Source organism: Epinephelus fuscoguttatus, linkage group LG6 (assembly GCF_011397635.1).
Source record: "Epinephelus fuscoguttatus linkage group LG6, E.fuscoguttatus.final_Chr_v1".
In the NCBI taxonomy this organism is placed as follows: domain Eukaryota; kingdom Metazoa; phylum Chordata; class Actinopteri; order Perciformes; family Serranidae; genus Epinephelus; species Epinephelus fuscoguttatus.
In genome coordinates, this window is record NC_064757.1 from 38,643,391 (window position 1) to 38,668,077 (window position 24,687).

Consider the following 24,687-nt stretch of genomic DNA (forward strand, 5'->3'; position numbering starts at 1 on the left):
ATGTGCACTGCGATTGCGACTTTTTTCAAAACTAAAATAAGAAACAACTCCGTTTGCAGCGGATTATTTTTGCTTAAACATGGCCTATGATATGCAGTATCTAATATGTGCAAACAACTTGCAGCTGCACTGAAAAGGATATCACACTCTGTTAGTATTTGTATCACTTTTAGGGAAATCGTATTGGCACTGGTACCCAGCCCTACTTTGAGTCAGTCTTACTGCTGTGTTCACACCACATGTGACACAGCAACAGACTACAATTCATTTTCAACGGAAGCCGGTGACACAAGGATACAAATGGACGCCCAACACTTGTTGCTGCTGATGGTTGTGACTCGCTTCAAAGCGAGCTGACCTCGACTTTTTTCAGTGCTGCAGTGAGGCATCAGCCACTCATATGGTTTGTGTTTAGCTGTGGTATTGTGTTATTTAGCTTAGTTAGCTGACGCTATGCTAGCTTTCTGTGTGCCGCGGTGCATACAGGGATGCAATGGGGCAGCATAATGTGATGTTAAAATGGGGCTCAGACTCTGATCACAGGCATTTATTTTATGTCCAAATACAAACTTTAGATGACGTTCAGTGGAGGTGGCAGGCAGCAGACACACAAGCCTGTGGCGACGTTAACAAATGCTTGAACAACACTTCAACAGCAACTTGACAGTAATGAAGCTGGTCACGTTGTTGCTGTGTCACTCATAGTCTGAACACCGCATTTAATGTTCTCTAATAAACACTAAAAAAATGCTAAACATCAAAAGTATGCAAAGACCCAAAAACTACACCCATGTGGCCTTAAATGTCAAAAATGACAAGACTTACTGACCTTGGTGGAGAAATTTGCTCTCTCAATTCTTCCTAGTTTCATCTAGTCTAGTCTTTAGACTGAAGCCACGGTCTGAACTGAGATTTTTTGCCTTTACAAAGACTGGATTTCAACCTTGAACGATGGATAAACTATGTCTGCATGAGGAAGAGAGGAAGGCAAAGAGAAGATCAAGGTAGACATGAATGACAAAAAGTGAAATAGAGGAAGAAAGATGGCCCCATCGTGCACCTGACTCAGGGGAGGTATCGCCAGGCAGGCTACCTCTCCCTCTCTCACCTCGCTAAATCCAAATGGCAACGGCCCCGTGCCAGTTGGGCCATGTAAACACACACACAAATAGAGACACACACACCCCTGACATGCAGACATAAGAGTGGATTGTGTGCCCAGACACTCAGGCCAGACCCCCTTTAATTAGAGCAACATTTACACACACATCCCCCGCACGCTTTGTTTTTCTGTTTGGCTCTCTCTCACACACACAAACACATATACATATGCATTATTACAGAAACAGCTTGCTTTTTTATGCATGCACACGCACACACACACACACACACACACACACACACACACACACACAGACAAAGATTCCTTTGATAAAACTGGATTTCTTCATCAGACGCCCCCTGAGCAATTTCTGATAAAACAACAGTACTGTAGAACCCCCACTTTTTCCTCCTGCACACACACACACTATCTGTGCTCCACACACACACACTAAACACACACCAGAGAGGAGAAGGAGCAGGCGCATTTTGGTGTTTGATACGGTTGACCCAGATCTTGGAGCGTGCACGGCTGAAGATGCAGGAGGGCGGAGGGGAAGGGAGGGGTTGAAGCGGGGCTGGGTGGGGGTGTATCTGGGTGTTATGCATGTGTGAATGAATAAGATGATGAGTGGGTGAAAGGGTAGTGGGTGTGGGCTGCTGGGCTGCTCAGAGAGTTGTTGTTTTTTTTTCCAAATAGTCTAATTTGAAAACCAGCAGGGGGCTGATGGGTAAAAGACGGACAGACCTCAGCAAAGGTCAGAACGAGCGAGATAAACACAGAGACAGAAGCCAACAAATAAAGAAATGATGAAATAACATGAGGTGACGAGCGGCTGTCAGCGGGCGCTGGGCGCCCCGTTCTGTCCGCCAGCTATGTTGGAGGTCCTCGGTGTGAAGCTTCAGTGGATGTAAACTCACTACACTGATCTGTGCTGCTTTTAGCTAAGCACTAATCCAATCACTGATACTTTGCTCATAAACTTGGCAGCTAGAGAAGAATCTGTGTTTTAATTCCTTACTGGATAAACAAATTGTTTATTACCATGTTCTAGTGCCCTACTTTTGGCAGCTTGTAGATTAATGAATGCAGAATACTGTTTTGTACTGACAAGAGACAACGTCTGTCGTTCACCTGAACTATGATGTGAGAAGAAAACTATCAAAGATTTAAATTTACATTTTTTAATGTTTGTTGGTTATCTAAGCTGTCATTGGCACTATTGAGCATTTCCAATACTCTGTGGGACATTAGCCTCCATTTCCACCATGGGAAGCATCCTGACATGTGCACTTACAACCCAATCACCAGAAAATAGGTGGCATTGTACATTATTATGTAGTGGATACGTTGAAACAACGCTGTGGTTAACGCAACCTGGTCTCACTCTGAAGTTGTCGAAATCCAGCGCTTTGGCAGTGACTTGCAGTGTCAGACACCGTTGAAAAAAGCCGTCCTTTACCATCAGCCTGATATGTGTTCATCGCCGTTATCGTTTAACAGTGCTCAGCGGCGTCAGGGCGCGACATGGTGGGACAAGAATGAAAGTTAAGGCAGCAAAAGTCAGAGTACGGTGGGCAGCAGGGGCGGTGGATGGGTCTAACAAACACTGACTTTCACCAGCGAGAGCAGTGAGAGCAGCGAGAGCAGTGAGAGCAGTGTTCGCGTCCCGAAAGACCTACTTTGTTTTCAACAGTGGTCTGCAGCTTGACAGGCGCCATCCCTCAAGTCAGCTCGTCAAATACAGATGTTTGGTCAGTGACCCTTGGCATCAGATTCTGATGCACAGAGGCACCTTTAGCATTGGTATGAGACACATCAAGTAGTGTCCGACCAATTGGGGTAATAAAAAGAGCAAGAAAAGGTCGACCAAACTTTCACCCAAGAAGCCACTGTGTCCTGTGTGAAACCAAAAGTCATCCGAGTTAGTTTATAACAGTTACATCAGTAACAAACATACTTACTTCAGTGCATTTTTGTAGGATATCATACGCACTGTTGTATGACGATACATTTTTATTTTAAGTCAAACCGTGTTGTTTTTTTTTTCTGAGCCAAACCACGTACTTTTGTCGCCTTAACCCAATAAAGTAATACATCGGAGGTTTTCTTTAAAAAAGTGTACTGAGCGTAACTTGACATGCAGTCCCTGTACATCCAAAACTGACAGTGGACGGGTGCCTAGAGTGTAGTAGTTTGACATGTAGGGCCACTGCCCAAGCGACAGTATTCAGTTAGGAGTGAGAATGTGTTGGACTTTACGCAAAGGACCACTGTTTGTTCAACACATTCTCACTCCGACCTCGTCACATATTGACGTTTGGTCACTTACTTTCCATGTGGTCATACAACATGCAAGGTACCCTGGATGCATTGGTTGTTGATGTTCTTGGACACCGTGTCAATTTCTGCAAGTTTTGTTACCTGCATTGTCTGTTTTCAAAATATACTTTAGTTTTCACAGGAAATGTACCATCTGCTTACAGTCTCTTTCAAAATAAACCTACTATGTTGGAACAGCACCGCAAATTAATGTTTTATTTCCTTCAACAACATATGCACGTGGTTGGGTTTAGGAAAAAAGAACAGGGTTTGGCTTTGCAATCCTACGGTAAGTGAACACTGGCTTCCCAGGTGAAAAGCGGTGGCTGTTGGACCCATCCACAGCCACCCCCACCAACCTGACTTGGACTACCGCTGCCTTCATTTTCGTTATTTCCCCCTGACACCTTCAGAAGTCACAGACCAAGCGGCAGATTTAAGCAACCTCGGATGAGACTAGGATTTGTTTCCTATAAACAGCCATTGCTGGTTTAATTTGATTACAGCCTACGATTGTCTTTATCACTTGGTCACTAAGCACCTATTCTAACTCAAACTTTGACTATGGCATTGTCACATCATAAAACTGATTTATGTGGGTGTGAGATTTGAAATGGTTTTTGGGAGGTGTAAGGAAATTATGCCGTCCTGCCAAAAGGGGCATTGCATTAGAAAGAAAATGCGACGTATTGAACACGTACTTCATATTTGGAGGACTCGTGGGTTCAAGAATATCTCTGTATGCATGTATTTCACTTGAGCACATGATATTGTTATTAATGCCCATACATGCTTTGGCAGCACAGATAAACTTCTGAGAGAGAGATAACTCTTGTCAGGTCCTACTTCTGTTTTTCGCCTGTTTTCTGTATCCGTCTTTACTCTGAATCTCTCAGGAAAAGATCAAATCTTCCACTCATGCAGATAACGGAGCATATCTCTCCCCAGGCCCCGTACCTGGAGCAGGGTGCCTCAAACTCCTCACACAAACAGACAGAGTGCCTGGAAGAGGCAAAACTCCTTGACTTCAATAGAGACGGGAGAGTTGTTTTCACTCTCTTATCCACATCTCATGTTTCTTTCATCTTATCTATGAACTTTGAAAGACCTGCCAGCAGATAGGAAGCTTCATTGGGCTTGAAAAGGACATCTGAAACACATTGTAGTGGGAATAGGAGAAAACTGGACCTATGAAATCTCTCGTTTTTGTTATCAAACATCATTAAACATTATAAACCACCATCCAAATCCTCTCTGTTCATTGTTCTCCATCTCTTCTGTACTGGGGAACACAGGAAGAACGCCTGCGGTCGGCCCGATCTGGAAGCATGACTGATTCCCGTCTTTCTCAGATGGCTTCATCTATTTTGATTACAGACCCCCCTCTGAGTGCTGGCCATCTTCTCTCCAGGCGGGTAATGGGAACGGAATGGGAAATGGGACCGGCCTTGTTAGATTTCGGTTTTTATTCTGAAAGGCAATCACGTCTGTGGATGTGATGTATGTGTGCTGTAATCAGCAAGCGTGATTGGTCGAGCGGGACACAAAAAGATAGACGGACACAAACAGAAAACTGAGAAAGTGTGGCCGGCGTTAAAGTTTAGACGTGAAGAAAGACAAATGGGTGAGGAAATGAAGGTGAGACCTAGCAAATAAAAGGAAATGAAAGGAGTCCAGAGTGTGAACGAGAGATGGATGAGAGGGGGGAATGAATGGAAGAAGAAAGAAAAGGAAGGAGGACAGAGAGAGTTTTATCTGACTCTCACAGCCTTGGTGATATGACAGGCTTGGCAATCCAAAGCGTTTCACCATGCCACCCCCTACCAGGGACAATCTTCCTTGCTGCCTTACACACACACCCTCCTGCAGAGCACACACACACACACACACACCAACTGCACCTCAGCCCCATCCTGCCTTCCTACCACCCGTCTCCTCCCTCCCTGCCACCCTCCGTCTCTCTGTACAGGATAATCCTTCCCCCACCCCCCACCCCCACCCCCCAAATACCATCGCTCAGTAAAAAGATATTTCCAAGGGCCTGGATCGCAGGCAGCCGCATGCTGCGTGCTCGCACAAAAGGCAAAAGCGCTGCACACATGCAGATGAGACGAGATGCACATGCACACACACACACAGCCCAAAACTTATGAGATACGGGGACTCTCCCAATACGCAGATGACAGCATCTGCCTTTCACAGATAATTACACTCCACCCCCCTCTTTTCCCTTTTTCTCTCCATCTCCATCTTTTCCACTCCGGAAAGATAGTCGTGTTTGTCAATATGGTGAATTTGCGCATCATTGACAATCCTGGCCTTGTTGTTGTTGTTGTTGTTTGTTCTCCCTATCCATGCTGGCTAATGTGAATCACAAGGAGCGATGAGTGGAGAAGACAAGGACTTGCAATGAGTCATGTGAGCCTCATTGAGCAGGGCTAAGAGGCTAACTCAGACCTCATATGGTGATGATGAAAAGAGCTGTCCAGCCATTAAGTGGTGCTAATGAATTCAGCCATCTTGTTTTGATTTTGTGTCGTTCACACCAAGTAAAGCAAAAAAGATTATCTCATAAAAAAGCAACTGAAAGTGTTAACACGGTAGAAATTAAAATCAAACAGATATGGAAAAAAGTCTCAAGTTCATGCTTTAGAAAACATATTTTTCCTTAATTTAGTTGTGTTTTTCTGGAGGTAAGAAATATAAATACATATGTATATTGCAAAGAACATTCAGTGAAAGGGAATAAATATGCTGTTTTGTTTCTGGACGTGCATATTAAAGGAGCTGTATGTAAGATTTCAGGAGATTTAGTGGAATGTAGCAGTGAGGATTGCAGATTGCAACCAGCTGCAACTTCTCCAGGTTAGAATTCCTTTGGTGTTCATTGTGCAGGAGATTTTTACTGGGAGCCGAATTATCTGCAGAGGTGTCTTCCTCTCCAACATAAAACAGACCGGGTGACTTAAACCATTAAAAACAGAATAAAGCAGTTTAATGTTACAAATCAATGTTTCGTCAATGCTGTTTGGCAGGCCGTTAGCTTAGCACCTGCTGATGTGTGCTTGCCGTTTTTCTCCGATAACTTAAGATCCAGATGTTTAGGAGGTTTTTTACCCGGAGCTGAATTATCCACAGAGGGCTCCTCCTCTCCGCAACAAATGGACTAGTTGATTTAAAGCAGTAAAAACACTGGACAAAGCAGTTTCATGTAAAAAAAAAAAAAAAAAAAAATCTGTTTTTTCCCAGTTCTCTCGTCAAAGAGGGACTTCTAACTTTGTTGGCTGATGCGGAAACATGAATGGCCCTATCGAGAGCGAGTGTTAGGTTTGTCCGTTATGAGCTACTGTAGAAACATGGTGGTGCAATCTCCATAAATGAGGACCAGCTCCCTATGTAGATATAAATGACTTCTACAGCAACAAAACACTACAATTGTTATTTTCAGGTGATTATACACTAAAAAACATACTTATTATGTTATATCCGATTTCTGCAAATATATTCCCCTACACAATGGACCTTTAAAGTACAAAACAGTTGATCTAACTTCATGTTTTGAATCCAAATATTTTAGAAAACAGTGAAAATAAATTATAAAAATGCACATTTGCATATGTATACCCCAGAAAAAGTTCAAATTGCAGCAAAACTGTGAAAGTGAACACAGGGCTGTTTCTCATTTCTAAACCCAATCCTGTCTCATTTCTGATTCATCAAGATTAAAAGTTCATTCACTCAAAAATATTTCAGGGCAGAAAGGTGCGCTTCTGTTTTATTTATGAGCAGCTGAGAGGCTGCTGCAGGGCATCCCCATTAGCATGGTGCCAGGATTTGTTAGCGGAGCCACATAAACAGGGATTCAAACGAGTAACGAAGACATAGTCAGGAGCAGGCTGAGGAAACGGTGAACAAAGGTGAGGGTTGAAGAGGACGAGGAAAGGTGAGGAGGAGGGTGGGAGGTGGTGGGGGCAGAGAGAGGGAGGTCATGAGGTGAGGCGGGAGCGAAGCGACTTGACAGCAGGGGAGTATTCCAGTTTGCAGAGGAGTCACAAGGGACTCACGCAGCCACTTAACACAAGGCATGTGTCTCGCTGTGCAACATACACACACACACACACACACACACACACACAAACCTGCCGAAACATCTCTTTTTTTCCAGTCGCTCTCATGCAAACACACATTAACTGTACACACACTCCACACTGTGATTGGCATCAGCCCGCAGTTTGCCACTTTACATCAAAATGATGACTGTAGGTGCTCTGAGTCTGGCATCCTCTCAGCTCGCTGCCAGCTGCTAATGTACACGAGTTCATTTAAAGGACGTTTGATGTCGGTCGAATTCACAGAGAAGTATTTAAATGACATAAGTGACATATAGCTATATCAGATACATCAGTATGTGTCGGCCAAGATGTAATTACAGGAGAGAAATGCCAAACTGGGAGTGAGGTTATTAACAAACAGTGTTCCACCAGAGAGTACTGAAAGGTTGATTTTTCATCTGTTAAATGTCTCTCTCATTACGTACTGTGGTTACAAAAAAAAGAAAAAAAAATCTAAGACATCTGAATCAAGATTGCTGTTTTAACCATTTGAAACCAGGAGTGACGTTGCTTTTCTTGTGCTGCTTTCAGAACTGGTGCAATTTCTTTCAAAAATAAGGGGGAAGAGGCAAAAAGCAACTTAAAAATGATCACACAAATTGCAAAAAAAATAAATAAATTAATAAATAAAATAGATTTAGACACTTATTTTAAAAAATAGGGAAAAAAGAAAAAAGATGAAAAAAGATGGGGGAAAATTATGTCTAAAACAATATTGCTTTTTAAAATTATGTTACAGAATTATTATAATTTTTAAGCACTCTTTGCAAGGAATTTCCTTGTTTGTTCGTTTCTAACTTACTTTCTTTTTTTTTTTTTTTTACCAATTCCTTGATATTTTCTGGGGTAATCTGTTCTTGTTTTTAAAAGAAATCAAGCCAATTTGCTTAGCATTACATCATACATACATTACATAGCATTACCAGATTTTCTTAAACTCCCAAATATTTGCAACAGTAAATACATTCTGCCCTGAATACATTTTATCAACATAAAAGAGGAAATGGTTTTAACACACGTATCAGTAAAATGTACAGCATTAATTCCTGTGGTGTACCCCAAGGTTCCATACTTGGCCCAGTCCTCTTCTCCACTGATTTACTTCCGTTAGGGCACATTATTCAAAACATATCTTTTCGCTGTTATGCGTATGACGCACAGATCTACCTCTCCTTAGAGCGAAACAACATCAACAAACTAAATGAACTCAATAAATGTCCTCACAATATCAAATCATGGATGGCTGCAAATTTTCTCCAACTCAATTTTATTTGGACCCCAGCACTTAACCAGCATTATTTCCCCTTATCTAGGCAAACTGCCCCCTCTGTTACATCACATACCTTGAAATCTATAAAATCTTGGAGTCATATTTGATTCTGAATTGAAGTTTGTCCAAAGTCGTCCATGCCTTCATTTTAACAAGGTCTAAAAAAAGAGGGAGCACATTACCCCCATTCTTGCCTCCCTACACCAGCTGCCCGTTAGCCACCTAATAGCTACTTTAAAGATTCTGATGTTTGTCTACAAAGTGTTAAATGGCCTCGTCCCCTCTGACATCATAGAGCTCCTCTCCTGTATCACACTGTGAGAGAGCTGAGATCGTCTGAGCAAAGACTTATGTCTGTCCCGAGATCCAGGACTTAGTGTTATGGGGACAGGGCTTTCTCTATCGCTGCCCCAAAACTCTGGAATTCTCTTCCTCCCACTGTCCGATTCTCTCTGGAACCCGTTTTCAAACAGTTTTCAACAGTCATCTGAAAACACACGTTATTATTATTTTATTGCTATTATCATGTGTCTCACTTCCTTCTTTTGATTTTGCTTTTCTCTGTGTGTGCTGTAAGAGCACTTTGAATCAACTCTCTTTGTGTTTAAAGTGCTGTACAAATAAAGTTGACTTGACTTTGGTCTGATAAAACCATGCACTGAGAATCTGTTGAGCTCTGCAGCTGCAGGCCAGACCAATCAGTGAACTATGAAGAGCAGTTTAGATGATGACAACAAGCCTCCGAGCCGCATGTGGAATTTTAATTGAGCACTGTGCTTGGTTTGCCGCACTCGTTGATTAAAGGGTATTCCTGTAATTTTGGTCTTCACTCAGAGCCTCACCAGACCACAGTGAGCGAGCATCATAATGGTGATGTCTTGAAATATTTAGGAAGCAATTTATTGGCTGTTCTTTGTCCAAAACAACTTTATGGTTTCAATTCTATTTTGGCAGACTTTGGAGACAATACTTTTAAGCATTTCAAGGAATTATGAAGGATCAAAACACAAACGTCACTGACAGGATTTCGTTTGGTTTTCATGTTTTATCTACTTTTTTATATTAGGAGAAACAAACTTTTCGGCTCATCTAGTGCAGCCTCTCAATTCTCCACCTTGCAAGAAGAAGTCAAAGGTGATAAAACAACCTTGGACTCTTTTCATGGCCTTTATTTTTTTTTAAATGTTAAATCGAAAATCTTACTTCACAACAGACAAAAAGAATAAACTGTTTAATCTTCCTCTGTAAAAAAAAAAGGTACTTTAACTGACTATAATTTCACACATGCATTTTTATCATCACCTAATCTGAAGTTGTTACGTCATGAATATTCTTTGATTAAACACAAAAACATTTAGATCCCCAAAGAAGGCCAAAAATATATTTCTATGTCTTGCAACCGATCTATTTGAGCACATTTTCTCTGCTGCTACCTGCCACATCCATAACACCGACATCAACAAACACAACCCACACCCTGATTCGCACCCAAACTCCCATCCACAGTCAACAAGGGATGGCAAAGGTTGCAACACAGATGACGACAATGTCGCCAAGCCAGGGGATCGCACAGAAGGTCTGAGGTGCAGGGATCCTCCCTGAAGGTGCAATTAGTGCTCTGTTACAGGAACAACGCTAGACAGGGTTCCTCCTCTGAACCAGAACATTGTTACACTAATTAATAACTCAGTCGCATCAGGGCGGCTCTGACATAATAACAACAGCAACAACAGAAAAGGCAGAAGAACAAGAGGAAGGGTTTAGCATTGTTTTGCAAACAACTGTGTACTCAAAGACTAAAAGTGTTTTTTAACACTGCTTAAAGTTGTTGTTGGCAGGTTGCAGCTGCGAGCGATTTAAGGACCATGTTTTATGTATTTTCTTATTTACCTGCCTCAACGCTGACACAATATAAATATTTCCAGTGCAGCTACAGTAACAGAAAATATTCAAACTCACACAGATATCACAGGAAAATGACTTAAGAATCAAAAAGCTAAAGCCTCTTTGTGTCGTGCAGACAGAAATTGTTCATACATGAAACCAACAATCTCTCAAGCAGCTTTAACAGACCAGAATGCAATGGTATAAACAAAGTCTGCACAGCTTTAGATGTATGGTAACTAACAGAGGTGGTGGTTTCTGCAGATCTTTTTGGCCACTGAGGGATTTTGTGGCTGTCAGGATTAGGGTCACTTTTTCCCCACTTAGCTCTTGTAGGCCTAATTGCAATCTGGATGACACATGCGTTTTGAATAAATTGAAACTCTACCTCTTGACTCACTCTCAAGCTTTTAATATTCAGCACCTAGAGACTTCTCTGACAGGCTGCATCATGACAGAGAAGGAGCACAGGTGTGAATAATGGCATTAACGATGGTCCTGCTTCACAGTCGTTAGTGTGATCCTTCACACCTGTAATCCCAGTTAGAACCTGAGTTAGTTAGTATTTTGACTTTAGTTTTGTTTCAGTTAGAGTGGTTTTACTTGTTTCAGTTTAATTTTTTTTTATAGAGCTCAGTATCCGTTTGAGTATTTTCTTTAATTATTATAGAGGGGCAAGATTAAAGAAGTACAGAATAGGCATTACAAAATTTTGTGAAGGCAGCTGACTCACAGTCATGTAGAAATCCCAGTGTCAGTAAACAAGCACTTATGCCTCCTCATGTTTGTTTTGTTCACAAAAACAACAAAATTGACAACAACTAAAAGACATTTTCTGTATATTTATCTTGTTTTAGTTCGTTTAGTAAGTACACAATATTCTGTCAGTTAGTCAAGTCTAGTTTTTATTTTATTTCAGGTACTAAAATGTCTTTTTACACCTGGTTTTAGTTTAGTTTTATTCATTCATTCATTTGTTTTCCGTAACCGCTTATCCTGTCAGGTGTCGCGGGGGGCCGGAGCCTATCCTGGGTGAGAGGCAGGGTTCACCCTGGACAGGTCCCCAGACTATCACAGGGCTGACACATAGAGACAGACAACCATTCACACTCACATTCACACCTACGGACAATATAGAGTCACCAGTTAACCTGCATGTCTTTGGACTGTGGGAGGAAGCCGGAGTACCCAGAGAAAACCCACGCTGACACAGGGAAGGGCCCTCTTGCTGTGAGGCGACAGTGCTAACCACTACACCACTGTGCCACCCTAGATTTGTTACCAGTTAATTAAATAAAAGCTAGGTTTCAAGATTTCGTTTGAAGCGGTCTACTGAATCATAGAGTCTGACGTCCTCTGCAAGGCTGTTCCAGAGACGAGGGCCAATAACACAGAACGCAGCATCAGCATACTTTTTAGTTCCACTCTGGGAGACATTTAGCAGACCAGAGGTGGGGGATCTTACGAATCTGGAGGGAATGTATTTCACCAACATATCACCTTTATTTGGGTCAACCACGGGCCCCAAACCTGATGCAGGACTCTGTCCTGGCCCTAGATATTTTTCTTCGGGTGCATTCACACCGTGATACCATGAAAAATTTCACACTTTCATTTGGTTCCGTTCACTTTCACACTGCAGTGGACCAAACCTCCTGGACAAGTTCACGCAGTTACAACAGCTGCTCGTTTGGGGGCGGTATTGCCCGAAACGACCACTGAGCAGCAAGAAGAAAAGCTTGAGGAAGAAGAAAACCCGGCTTATCGATTGGCCAGGACCGAAAACGGAAATCCATCCCCTTCAGCCGGCTTGGTCACCACAAAAACACCCAACACCAAAATGTATTGCACTCTACGTCACTTCCTCTCTTTGGTTCTCTGGATAGTCCGTTTTCATTTCCCACTGTAAACGAACCGCACCAGGGTTCACTTGCAAGTGAACCAAGACCCCCAGTTTTCAAGCGGGTCAGGGTTCACTCGTTTGGTCCGGACCAGAGTAAATGAGCGTTCACACAAACGAACCGAAATATCCAGGGATCATTTAAAGCGGACCAAATAGCACCAGGGTGAATGGGTCCTTAGAAACATGAGAGTGGTATCAATCCCCCCATCCAACTCTTTAGACTCTTGAGTCACTCTTATCTTGTCACTCATTTTTGGTCTGGACATGCAAGAGATTTAAGCTCATGCAACTAAGTCCTGTCATCACCCAGAAACAACAACTCCTGTCTTATCAAACTTCTGTTTCACGCTCATTTTCTCTAAAAAACACATTCACCCCAGGGAGCTGTGACATCCTCCCCCTCTGCTCTGTGGTTAAGCAGCTGATCAGTTGTGTTCAAACACATGAGGGCCGACAAGCCTTGCTCAGAGGCAAAGTGTTGAAGAAGTCTCTGAATGAATATATCTGTATTTTCTGTGGCCTAAGGTTTGTTTTACTGTATCTGACGCTCAGCTGAAAAAAAAAACAGTCGGTTAATTCTTTCAATACCTCTGTGAAAACATGTGTTTTCTTACACCTGAACATTTTGAAACCTCCCCAAATACAGAACAAACTCCATGAGACATATTTCAGCATGCAGCCAATCATTGAAACATGTCCTCTATGCTGAAAAAATGGTTCAGCTGAGCTCCGAGGGTGTTAGTGCTCCTCAGGGAGGCCCGAAACCTCATAACAGCATTAATTTTCAATGCATCTCTTCTCTGTGTGCTTTAGATGTATATTAATATTTCAATATCTTCTGGCCATAATCACATCACAGCCCTATATTCTGGGCTGAAACCATCACTGCTTGGACTGGGACTTTGTAAAATGGCACATTAGAGTGTAGAGCAGTCTCAGACATATGGGATCATGAAAGCAGGCGTGCGTGTATAGGGCAACTGCTGCAGCTATGTGAGAGGGATAGAAACGTTCCGTGACTCCACCCTTAAAATCTGTGAGTGATGCCGACACTGCACCTCCCCCGACTCAAAGGAAACATTTCACATTTTTATTCTCTTTGCAGAACGTTTGGGGACGCACCTGTTTTTTAAACTTGTGCATCTTTAGGAGACCTGTTAGTGTTTTTGTAGCTTTCACTTACAGAAATGTTGAAATATGTATTGAGAATTTCTAACACAAGCATATTATTATTCTAGTCGGCTTCTTTTCAGAAGGCTGGTTTTAGATTTAGATGAAATGTGTCAATATTGGTGAAGGGTTTCAGAGATGTGGAAAAAATATTGCTGATAGTTTAGCCTTCTGCTAACTGGAGCCAAAGCTCATAGCTGCAGCTTCATGTTCACGTTTATGTAGCTAATGTTACTACTACTACTACTAATAATAATAATGATGATAATAAACTTTATTTATATTGCACCTTTCATGCCAGACATGCAGCACAAAGTGCTTTACATGAAAACAGAATAAAGATAAAACAGGACTGATCAGACCTGTATCAGGAAGTCAGAGCTAGTTAAAGGCTAAAGTGAACAGACACGTTTTTAGCTTTCTTTTAAAAATAGTTAGCGAGCTAGCTTCCCTGATATCTATAGGTAGTGTGTTCCACAGCTTTGGGGCGTAGTTGACAAAGGCTGCATCCCTGATCTTCTACCTGCTGTTGCTGTGAACCTCCAATAAACCAGCAGATGATCAAAGTGTTCTTGGAGGCAGATAGTTAACATGGGAGTTAGCAATGTAGCTTCGTCTGAGCCCAACTAGGGCTTTGTATACGAGGAGGAGCTTAAAATCAATTCTTGTCTTGGATCACACTTAGATCACTTCCTGCCATGACAAACCGTCTTGCTGGGAGGAAAGTGGGCAGCAGCTCCAGAGTCAGACCACCAGTCAAGAGCCACAGCAACCCACATCCAGCTAGTACAGACCCTAGCTCCAGGGGATTGGACACCTATGACTCCTTCCCGGATCAGCAAACTTTCTGTTACTGCCGTTACACAGGTTAGACCCAGCACTGCTGCCGGCCACCAGCCAGCTGTGATACCCAGTGCTGGGGGTTTGCGCTGACTGCGTATGTGCCCAGCGAAGTAGTTCACAGCGGCAGGGAGTGAGGTGGAGGGATTGTGGGGTGGCTAGCAGCTAATTCTTGTTTCATTTGTGGTCTGATAAACAGAGAGGGAGAGTGTGCGGAGCAAGAAGGGGCTGAGTGATTGCACTGTGTGCAGCTTATGAAATAAGATCAAGTAAATTACTGGACAAGAAACACTAGGTTACTGTTTGAAGCCGTGCAAATGCTCATGGTTGTCTAGTGGGAGAGGCTGAGGACAGAGAGGAGCGCTGCAGGAGGAGGGTGTGTTTTCAAACGCTACCTCAGCTTTAAAACACACAGTTATATGTATGTACAGTGTTTCTGTTGAATGGAACAAGTTACCAAACAGTATTAGGGGATCAAATGAGTGCTTAAACTTTAGGAAACAAAACTATATTTAGGGATATATCTTTGACTATATAATGACGAAAACTCTGTCTGTGTGTCTGTTCCACGTTTTTCTCCTCACTGACTTGGTCAATCCATGTGAAATTTGGCACAGTGGTAGAGGGTCATGGGAGGATGCCAATGAAGCAATATTACATCAATTGGCCAAAGGGGGGCGCTGTAGCAACCCATTGAAATTCCAAACTTTGAATGGGCATATCTCATGCCCCGTATGTCGTAGAGACATGAAACTTTGCACAGAGATGCCTCTCCTCATGAGGAACAAATTTGCCTCAAGAACCCATAACTTCCGGTTATATAGATTTTCCGCCATTTTGAATTTTTTGAAAAACACTTCAAATGGATCTCTTCCTAGGAAGTTTGAGCTATCTGCATGAAACTGGGTGAACATAATCTAGGGAGCAATATCTGAAGTTCCCTCTTGGCAAAAGTTGGAAAACTTACTAAAACTGAGCTTCTATAAGGCAATGAATATTGCGGAGGGCGTGGCTCATCACATAAAGGTGTAGAACATCTCAAGGGTTTCACCCATCACCACGCAACTTTGTAGGCATATGACCACACATAATCTGAGGGGACCCCTCCATTATTGACCCCATCAAACAAAATGGGGGCGCTAGAGAGCTAATTTCTTATCTAGGCCTAACCGCCATATGGATTTTTACTAAACTTGGTAGATATGTAGAACAGGACGCCTCAAGGTGACTGGAGAAATTTAACTCTAATTGGCAACTGGGTGGCGCTATAACAACAGAAAAATGCTTAAAAATGGCTAAAATGCGACCGATCGCTGTGGCTCCCCCTGTGGACCAATGTTTGTTTTTTTTCCTAATTTTTGTTATGACTAAGTCATGGTATGGTATGCTGTACATAATCACAGAAACTGTCAGTGTGTCATTCTGTCAGTCAGTCATTCTGTCTGTCCCACGTTTTTCTACTCACTGACGTGGTCAATCTATGTGAAACTGCACATAGGTATTGAGGATTGGCATAGGTAGAAGGTGACAAAGCTACCAATGGGTATGGACTAGTACAGTAATTTTTTTAATCTGATGTCATCTTAGATTTCATACATTTTATGGTGAGCTTTGTGCTTAAACGCAGCTGTGTTGTTGAAATTATTAGTTATCATTTATGCATTTTGGCTCACTCTACTTTTTTTTATTGTTTATACTATATGTGGTCATTTGAACTATTTATTGATAGTTTCGTGTCCTTACTGATTTGCTGTAATTGTTTTCTGCTCTTTTACATTTATTTATTTATTGTCAGAAATCTACATTTCATGTCTGTATCAGTGTTTTAATTGGAGATTTTATAATGTGTGCACCAAAGGAAGATTAGTAACTCCTGTAGCAGAAGCTAGCGAGGATCCACAAATACACAAATAACTGACTGTGAAAGCTGCAGACAGAAGAGTTGTTGTTGATTTTTAGGATCAGACACTGAGCTTTTTTTGTTTTGTTTTTAGAGCTACAGGCTTTATCTGTCATAAGTTGTGCTAATACGTGGCAGTAAACTTGATAAAGCCTGCTCAGCCTGCAGCTTGATCTTCTTCCTTCTGAATTTTTGTTCTAAGTTTACATTAAAGAGGACCTCATGTTGTGTGTTTATCAGCAGTGTTTCCACCTTGTGCTTCTACCACAGGGCCTGTGTTAAAGAATAAAGTTGTGTAGTGAGACAAAGTGGACACTAACCTTTATTTACTTTCTTTTTCTTGGTTCATAGGTTGTCCAATTGAAGAGCTTCCCCCTGAGGCCCCCTGCTGACTGTTAACAAGCACAACTCTGTACAAGTCCGGGAGCTTCATGAGTGTGTGCACATAACCTCCACTCCACCTCTGTGTGTGTGTGTGTGTGTGTGTGTGTGTGTCAGGCACCATGCTGTGGACAGTGATACTAGCACTGCTGGTGCTTCTGCTGCTGCAGACTCAGCTGTCTGTGTGCTTAAGGGAATTACGCAGCGGGGGTTCCAGCCCCCCTGCCTACTCCTCTTCATCCTCCTCTTCCTCCTCCTCTCACAATGCCACCCAGCAGCGGTTGCCTGGGGCGATTATTATTGGTGTGCGGAAAGGCGGCACAAGAGCCCTGCTGGAGATGCTCAATCTGCACCCAGACGTGGAAGTGGCAAAGGCCGAGGTAAAGACCATCACTGTCACCTCATAACTGTACGACTGTACGATCACCAGTGTTGGAAAGTAGATTTAGTCCAGTACTTATTAAGTACAATTTTTAGGTTCTTAACTGGAGTATGTCAATCTTCATATTTCTACTGCATCACATTTCAAAGTGAAATATTGTGCTCCACTACATTTATTTGACAGCTGCAGTCAGGGTCGGCCTTAGACTGGTAGTTCGGTCCCACTATCAACACAAGGTTGTCGGTATCAACTCCACAGAGACTCAGCAATCAGTTATTTTCCTGCAGACTTGCTTCCTGAACTTTCACAATAGCTGAATTAAATTTTTGTTATGCAAAATGGCTCTTTTAAGAGTCTTTAGCCTTCAAAGTCTCAAAAGATATTTTTTCATTTATGCACACAAGCTAAGTTAATATCGTGCGCTACAAGATTTAAAATATATATGTATTTCAGGGACGGGGATGTGGGCCTTTAAAATACTACAGGGCATTATATTTAATAAACTGATCAGGTGGTTTGTTCGCAAATTCAAAGTAACTAGTAACTGGGGGCAGCAGTGGCTCAGTCCATAGGGACCTGGCTTGGAAATCAAATGGTCGCTGGCTCAAGTCCCCATCCAGACTAAATATGGAGGGTGGACTGGCAGCTGGAGAGGTGTCACAAGCAAATCTTGCCTGTGACAGAGTACCAGGTCGCCCCCCTGTCATTTTCTAATTCTCACTGAAAATAAGTTGATTCATAATGGGAATCTTTTTTCACTTCTAATGTAAATAAGGTGTCAGGGTGCATGAAAAGCATCAAAATAGAGCTTGTTTATCGAAAAAGTGCCTGGGAAGGATCCCCTGGACTTCAACAGAGGTACAGACGAAGCCCTGAATGTCCTCAAACCCAAGAAATGCCGCTGCGTACTCCTGATCTGTTCTAGGCTTTTGAGTCTGACCCCTGGCCACATGTCATTTTGCAAAAGTGGCACCCGGGCAAAACAAGTTGAGTACTGCAAGCATGGAAGGAACACTGATTGGTAAAGTGAGACTGCTTTATTCAGTGTTTTTACTGGTTTAAATTTACTGGGTCCATTTGTTTGGGACCTGCCCATTGGTCTGACATCCCATTGTTCTGACTATATTAAACTCATTGTTCTGAAGTCCCGTTGTTCCGAAATCATCATGATGCCCTGTGGTTAAGGTCTGGTTAGGTTTAGGCACAAAAACCACTTGGTTAGGGTCAGAAAAAGATCATGGTGTGGGTTAAAATGAAAAAGAAAGTGGCAAACACATAAGCCGTGAGCCTGCTCCGCCTCAAGCCTTTCCCAGCTGACCCAGAGCCGGTCACGGCGCACCATCAAGGCAGAAATACGCCCGCCGGGAGCCGTTCAGCACCGCAGAGAGCTCCCCACACAACCCCGACCCCAGAGTTAATAACAGGAGGTTATGGTGTTTCATTCTTTCCTCTCTATGACACTTGTATCCCGACCAGTAGCCTACTTTTGTTGCGTTGCTGATCCTCTGTGGTACACAAATACAGTATAGCCTAGTATAATCACATATCGGAACAACGGGACGTCGGACTAATGGGATGTCGGTCCAGTGACGTGGACCCCATTTGTTTTGAGGAGGAGACCTCTGCCGGTAACTTGGCTCCCAGTAAAAAACCTCTTAAAGAATAAACACTGAAGACCGATGGATGTCACTAGGGGTGTTTTCAAACTTGGTCCTTTTCAGCCCTCGAAACGGACTCATAGCGGTGACTCAGCATTTTTTGTGCATATGAGAACACTCCAAGAGAACTCAGACCCCTCTGAGGTGAGGTGGTCTGAGTTCGGTCTGCTTCCAGTCTGCAGTGCGGTTCACTTTGCTCTTTGCCATTGTATTCAGCCCTCTAGATCACATGCTGTTGACCTGGGACGCCTGAAAAAACAGACGAAACCTCGTCTGCTTGTAACGCTTGCAAGAACACAGGGCGAGCAGTAGTTTGGTTCATGGAAGACACTGCTCGTCTCCAGATGTGGAATGTAGAATACATCAAACAGCAACAGTCTACAGCACAGAAATGCTAATGTTTTCCTCCAATATTAAGTTCATCTGAAAGTGAGGGGCTTCATAACCGCACTGCAGCACCATGTCAAAGTAAAAACAAAACTATGTCAATATATATTATATATAGAGTGAACAGAAAGAGAACTGAGACCCAATCAGAGTTCCTTTCCCGTTGGTCTACTTTTTGGTGCAGTTTAAGAGGACTGAGGTCAGTTTGTTCAAAAAGAACTATGTGTGAAAACACCCTTGCAGACTGCTCCATTAAGTAAATGCACTTACTTTCTACCACTGCTCATAATAGTATACATCAGGTGAATTTGTGTCTCACTCTGGGTGAACTTTTCCCCTCAGTGAAGAGACGCATACAAAGTCAGCTCAGCCTACTGTCTGTAGGTTTGCAGTGTACCTACATGATTATGAATGAAGACAGGCCTGTCCCAAAGAGGCAGCACTGAGAGAAATCCTGATCAGGGTAGTTCAAGGTGAGGACTGCAAAGTTGGAGAGCTGGCGCAAAAGAATAGATTGGTTCAGACAAGCTGGGGACAAAATGAAAAGAGCTCAGTGTCTCATAGATACAGTACATTTCAGATCTGGCTCCCCTCACATTTCTCATCCCTTCACATTCTTTCAGTTCCATTAACGAAAGAAGTGAAATTTAGTGGACATGTGCTGCTTTCCTTGTCGTCATTAAAGTCACCTTCTCTTTCCTCTGTCAGGTTCACTACTTCAACGTGGAGGAGCACTACCGCCGAGGCCTGGCCTGGTACCGAGCCCAGATGCCCTTCACCCTCCCCAATCAGCTGACAGTGGAGAAGACCCCTGGCTACTTCGCGGCCCCTCAGGTTCCTACACGTGTCTGGGACATGAACCCCGCCGTCCGCTTGTTGCTCATCGTCCGGGACCCCGCTGAGAGGCTGGTCTCTGACTACACCCAGGTCCTCCACAACCGACTGACCCGCCACAAGCCCTACCAGCCGCTAGAGGATCTCCTGATCCACAAGGGCCACATTGATCCCGGGTACAAGGCGCTGCAGAGGAGCCTGTACTACCAGCATCTTGCACGCTGGCTGGAGGTCTTCCCCAGGGAGCAGATCCACGTAGTGGATGGCGACGCGCTCATTCGGGATCCCTTCCCCGAGCTGAGAAAGGCTGAGAGGTTTCTGGACCTGCCGCCCAGGATAAGCCCCAACAACTTCTACTACAACACCACCAAGGGCTTCTACTGCCTCCTGTCTGCCGGACACGACAAGTGCCTGGACGAGTCTAAAGGCAGGCCGCATGCGCCGCTGAGCACCCAGGCCTTTAAGAAGCTCTGTCACTACTTCAGGAAGCCCAACAAGCTGTTCTTTGAAATGGTGGGGAGGTCGTTTTCCTGGTGCTGATCCAGTGATGAAACGCACCGCCTGCTCAACGCAGACACATTCAGGGACACAGAGAGGGACAGAAGACTGTGGTTTGTGTGTTTTTGTAGGTAGATGAGTGAAAAGATTTTAGTTCGATTTAAGTCATAAACATCTCTTGTTGTTTATACCTACTCAGGTATAAATGTGGCCAACGAAAGCAGCACATATGTGTGTTTGAGTGAAGATATGTGAAGAGTTAGAGTGGTCAACACAAACCTTTACCATGACCATACTGGTGCCTCCTGGGACAAACTCACTTGACGAAGCTTACGACAACTGTGCCATACGCAAGTTTGAAACCGGACACGCGACTAACTCCTTGTTAGTGTTCATCTGTGGGGTGAAAAGAAGATGTGCAGACTTTGAAGTGATGTAGAAATAGGCAAGTGATGAAAAGATGGTCGAATCTATTAATTGTTGCACTATGAACTCTAATTGCATAAAAAAAAAAAAAAGTCAATCGAGGTTCAGTGTGGACAATTTCAAACAAAAACCAACTCCTTGCTTTTATTTTTCTCAACAGTTGTAACATGTTTATATGATAGTCGAAATGTTTTAGTTGAATCATCCTCTTTACTTGTTTCTTTTGTTATTTTTCAAGGCCGACTTTCAGATGTTCAATGAAATCTTTTCTTGTTTTTAGCTCTTTAGAAACTAGCCACCTTGAAAACTTCTTTTGGTTTCTTTTTTACTTTCAAGGCCAATGTAGTACTATCGCTAGTTTGTGTTTTTTAAGACGTCCTTCTAATAAATGTGTTCAGTCCTACACTCTCCTTCCTTTTTACCAGTGTGTTGAACCCAGCTACGAGGTGTATTGGTTTAAGAACATCAAACATAAAGACACACAGCAGCTGACAGGTCTCTGTGAAAGCTCCTCTCTCTCAAAGTGTGTGAAGATGTTCTCTGTCAGTGTCTATCTAACATGTTCCTTACATCGAGGATCAAAGGACGCCTGCGTTTCTTTTCATCGTGAAGTTATTCCTGTGAAGGAATTACCTCCAGTTTCACCACCACACTGTAACAAATCTCACCTGCAGGTCACCTGAAGGGCTGTTTGAATCTTGTCTATATTCAAAGTCAGAATGGATTTCTTGAATTAATTCAACCCAAGTGCTAGAAAAAAATTATGCAAACCAGGGATACTTAATATTTGCACGTTACATGTAGCAGATATACTGAAACTTTACATTTCAGCAACGCTGGGAATAATGTGTCAAGATTAGGCACAAAAAACACTTGGTTATGTTCAGGAATTCATCATGTTTTGGCTTAAAAAATCCAGTTTTAGGAACAATCCCTGCAGGAAACACAGCAATGTCTCTATATATCCCTGCTGCAAAAACACTGGCGGGTCGCAACAAAACACTCACATTTGAAACCTAAAAAGCTGCTGGAAACAGCCATAACTCACTACAACACAATCAGTTTTGTTGTTTGTTGGTCTCAAAGTGTGGTCAGCAGCTTGGCAGGCTCATCTTGAAAAAGTCAGCTCATACACTGCGTCACGTTGCAAATGTAACATCATGGTTTGCAGAAACATACACTGCCAACATTTTCTGGCAACTGGCTGGTTGATTCGGTTTATCTGGAAGGACTAGATTGGACTGACATGTCGGAACATGAGAGAAGAAAGTTTAAATTATCAGATTAAAGGATAGATGAGCTGTTTTTAACCCGAACATTGCTTTGGTTTATGTTAGACTCACTGTCCCACAATTCACTGGACAGCGCAACCTGGTCTCAATTTGAAGTCTTCAAAAACCGGCGTTTGGTCAGTAAAACTTCCAGCTGATACGCAGCCGGTCGCCGTGTTGCCAGGGGGAAACGCAGCAGGACAACAATGAAAGTTAAGGTAGCGGAGGTCCGAGCAGGGCGAGTGGGAGGGTCAATGGAGTCAGCCCGATGTTATGTTATGATTGGCCAGTCTGCGTCTGAGAGCGGGAAATACTGAAGGGTCAATTCCAATGGGTGCAGCACGAGTTTGTTCTGTCCACCACACTGTGTCACACCACACCAAGACTGTTTCAGAAGCGGAACGCTTTGCCTGCCTGATCTTGAAAGACATGCAGATTGGGTCATGTCTCCTCAATATTTGTGCTTCTACCTTAAAGCTACTCTTACCTTTCTTGCATTTCACACAGCACTTAGAAAAAATTTGAACATCCACAACCCAACCTCCCTCCAAAGGGCTACTCCCTCCTCCTCCATTACTTCCTCATTACGTCTATGATAGATGTAGGCGTTGGCAAGGTAACGTTAGATACACCAAAGAGGAGAGCGAGTGTAATGTTACAACCAAGACAGTCAAACGCAACCCTGGAGTTTTAAAACTCAACTGGAGTCAGTGATGACTGATGAGTTTTAGAATAAGGTTACAGTGCTGACGTTAGATAGTAGCGTTAATGTTACTAGTAAGCGGAAACGCACAAGGAAGATAACGTTAATGTTTCAGAGGCTACGCTACAGTAGGCTAACGTTAGCCATTAGCAACCTGGTGCTGTGTTGTCATATATGACGTTATAGCCTATGTTACATCAGAGGCAAACTAAAAATACCTGTCCAGCAGAAACTCTGCGACCATCTCGTCCCTTTTAGCTCAGGATGAAGCTGCATCAGTCTTCGCCATCACTCGAAAGCAGAGCCGACCCGAGTTTTGGCTCTTGCAGCATTGAATTCTCTCTTAGTGTTAGCTTTTTCTGCTATATTCTTTCTTTTGCCAACTGATTTCCCTGGTGGAGCGGCTGGAGGTGGAAGTGGTGGTCTGCATTTGTCTGCCATTGTTACGGAGAAAAGTTTATATCCACAAGCGTCCCTGTATATGTGGGGGGGGGGGGTTACATTGTTACGTTGCGAGCAGTTACGTCAGTCAGAGGCCTCCACGTGGGGAAGACAGACAGGATGCTCGGCCAATCATTGCATTCAGTCCAAATGCAGTGATTGGTTGGAGTTTTCTTAGAACCATATGAGAATGGTATAATTATGAGTTCTTATCTCTGGTGGAATTCACTTACATTTTAGTGTGCCATCAGCTTATTAACAGCATTTTAACCGAAACAAAGAAAAGTGTAAAATTTCCAGAAAGGTAAGTGTCGCTTTAAGTAATTAAGCAGGCAGTTAAATGGTTTCTTTTCTTTGTCTGATGTGGGAAAGCACGGCAGTAATGCTGCCCCGCAGAGATCTGCGCTCAACTGAGTACGCATTTCTAGTTTTCATTTAAAAGGACTAGCTGCTGATGCTAAATACCTGAGTCGATTTGTTTCAAGAAAATCAGTTTTGTAAAATGAATCACTATTTGTGCCAGACAAGATTTTTTTTTATGTCTCGAACGAAAGATCTACAGTAGAAAACACAAGGTTTCAAAACTCTTGTTACAACATCCAACAATAGAAACTACTTAAACAAACACCTCTGGATTATTACCTTTAACGCTGTCACTGTTTCGTGTGGTGCATTTCAGGCGTCTCCTGGCGCTGCAGAAGAGAATGGGAGCTGAAGGCTGACCTCTGGCTGTCACCCTCCCACCGTCCTCAAGAGAAAACTGTGAAGACAGAAGCAGAGAGAGATGTAAGAATAAACAAATGACTCTGGCTCTTTGAAGATTTGAGGCAGCGCCGTCTTTCATGTGTTCCCTGCTGAGGCTCGCACTCATGTGGACAATACATCTCATGTCACATTTCATCAGAGAAATCTTTACGTCGCGTGTCGGGGTTCCTGAGTTTGCACCAGTTTCATAGCCAACTTCGTCTCGGAGTGATTCACAGCATCAGCTTTATCTGCAGGATTAGATGTTCTATTTTGGTGTCATATTTTATGCATCCTGGTGTTTCTGCTGCGCTTCCCAGAAATCGCATGTCAGTCAGAGTTTTCGGTGTGTTCTTTCTCTGATAAGCCAAGATGGCTATCACTGCTCATACTGTGGCAGCTCATGATTCTAGCCACATGAGCAGCTCTGGGGATGGCAACGTTGGTCAGTTGGTCCAG

At 43.1% G+C, this 24,687-nt stretch overlaps 1 protein-coding gene across 1 annotated transcript in view; it reads left to right on the forward strand.

The window, feature by feature from the left end:
• The window catches only part of hs3st1l2 (heparan sulfate (glucosamine) 3-O-sulfotransferase 1-like 2), a 47,306-nt gene extending 25,862 nt beyond the window's left edge, over window positions 1-21,444 (forward strand). Inside the window, exons 2-3 of the mRNA XM_049578634.1 lie at window positions 16,855-17,264; window positions 20,020-21,444. Coding sequence (XP_049434591.1) covers window positions 17,007-17,264; window positions 20,020-20,685 — 924 coding nt within the window. The 5' untranslated portion in view covers window positions 16,855-17,006 and the 3' untranslated portion in view covers window positions 20,686-21,444. The remainder of the gene's footprint in view (window positions 1-16,854; window positions 17,265-20,019) is intronic.
• Window positions 21,445-24,687: the final 3,243 nt, after the last annotated feature.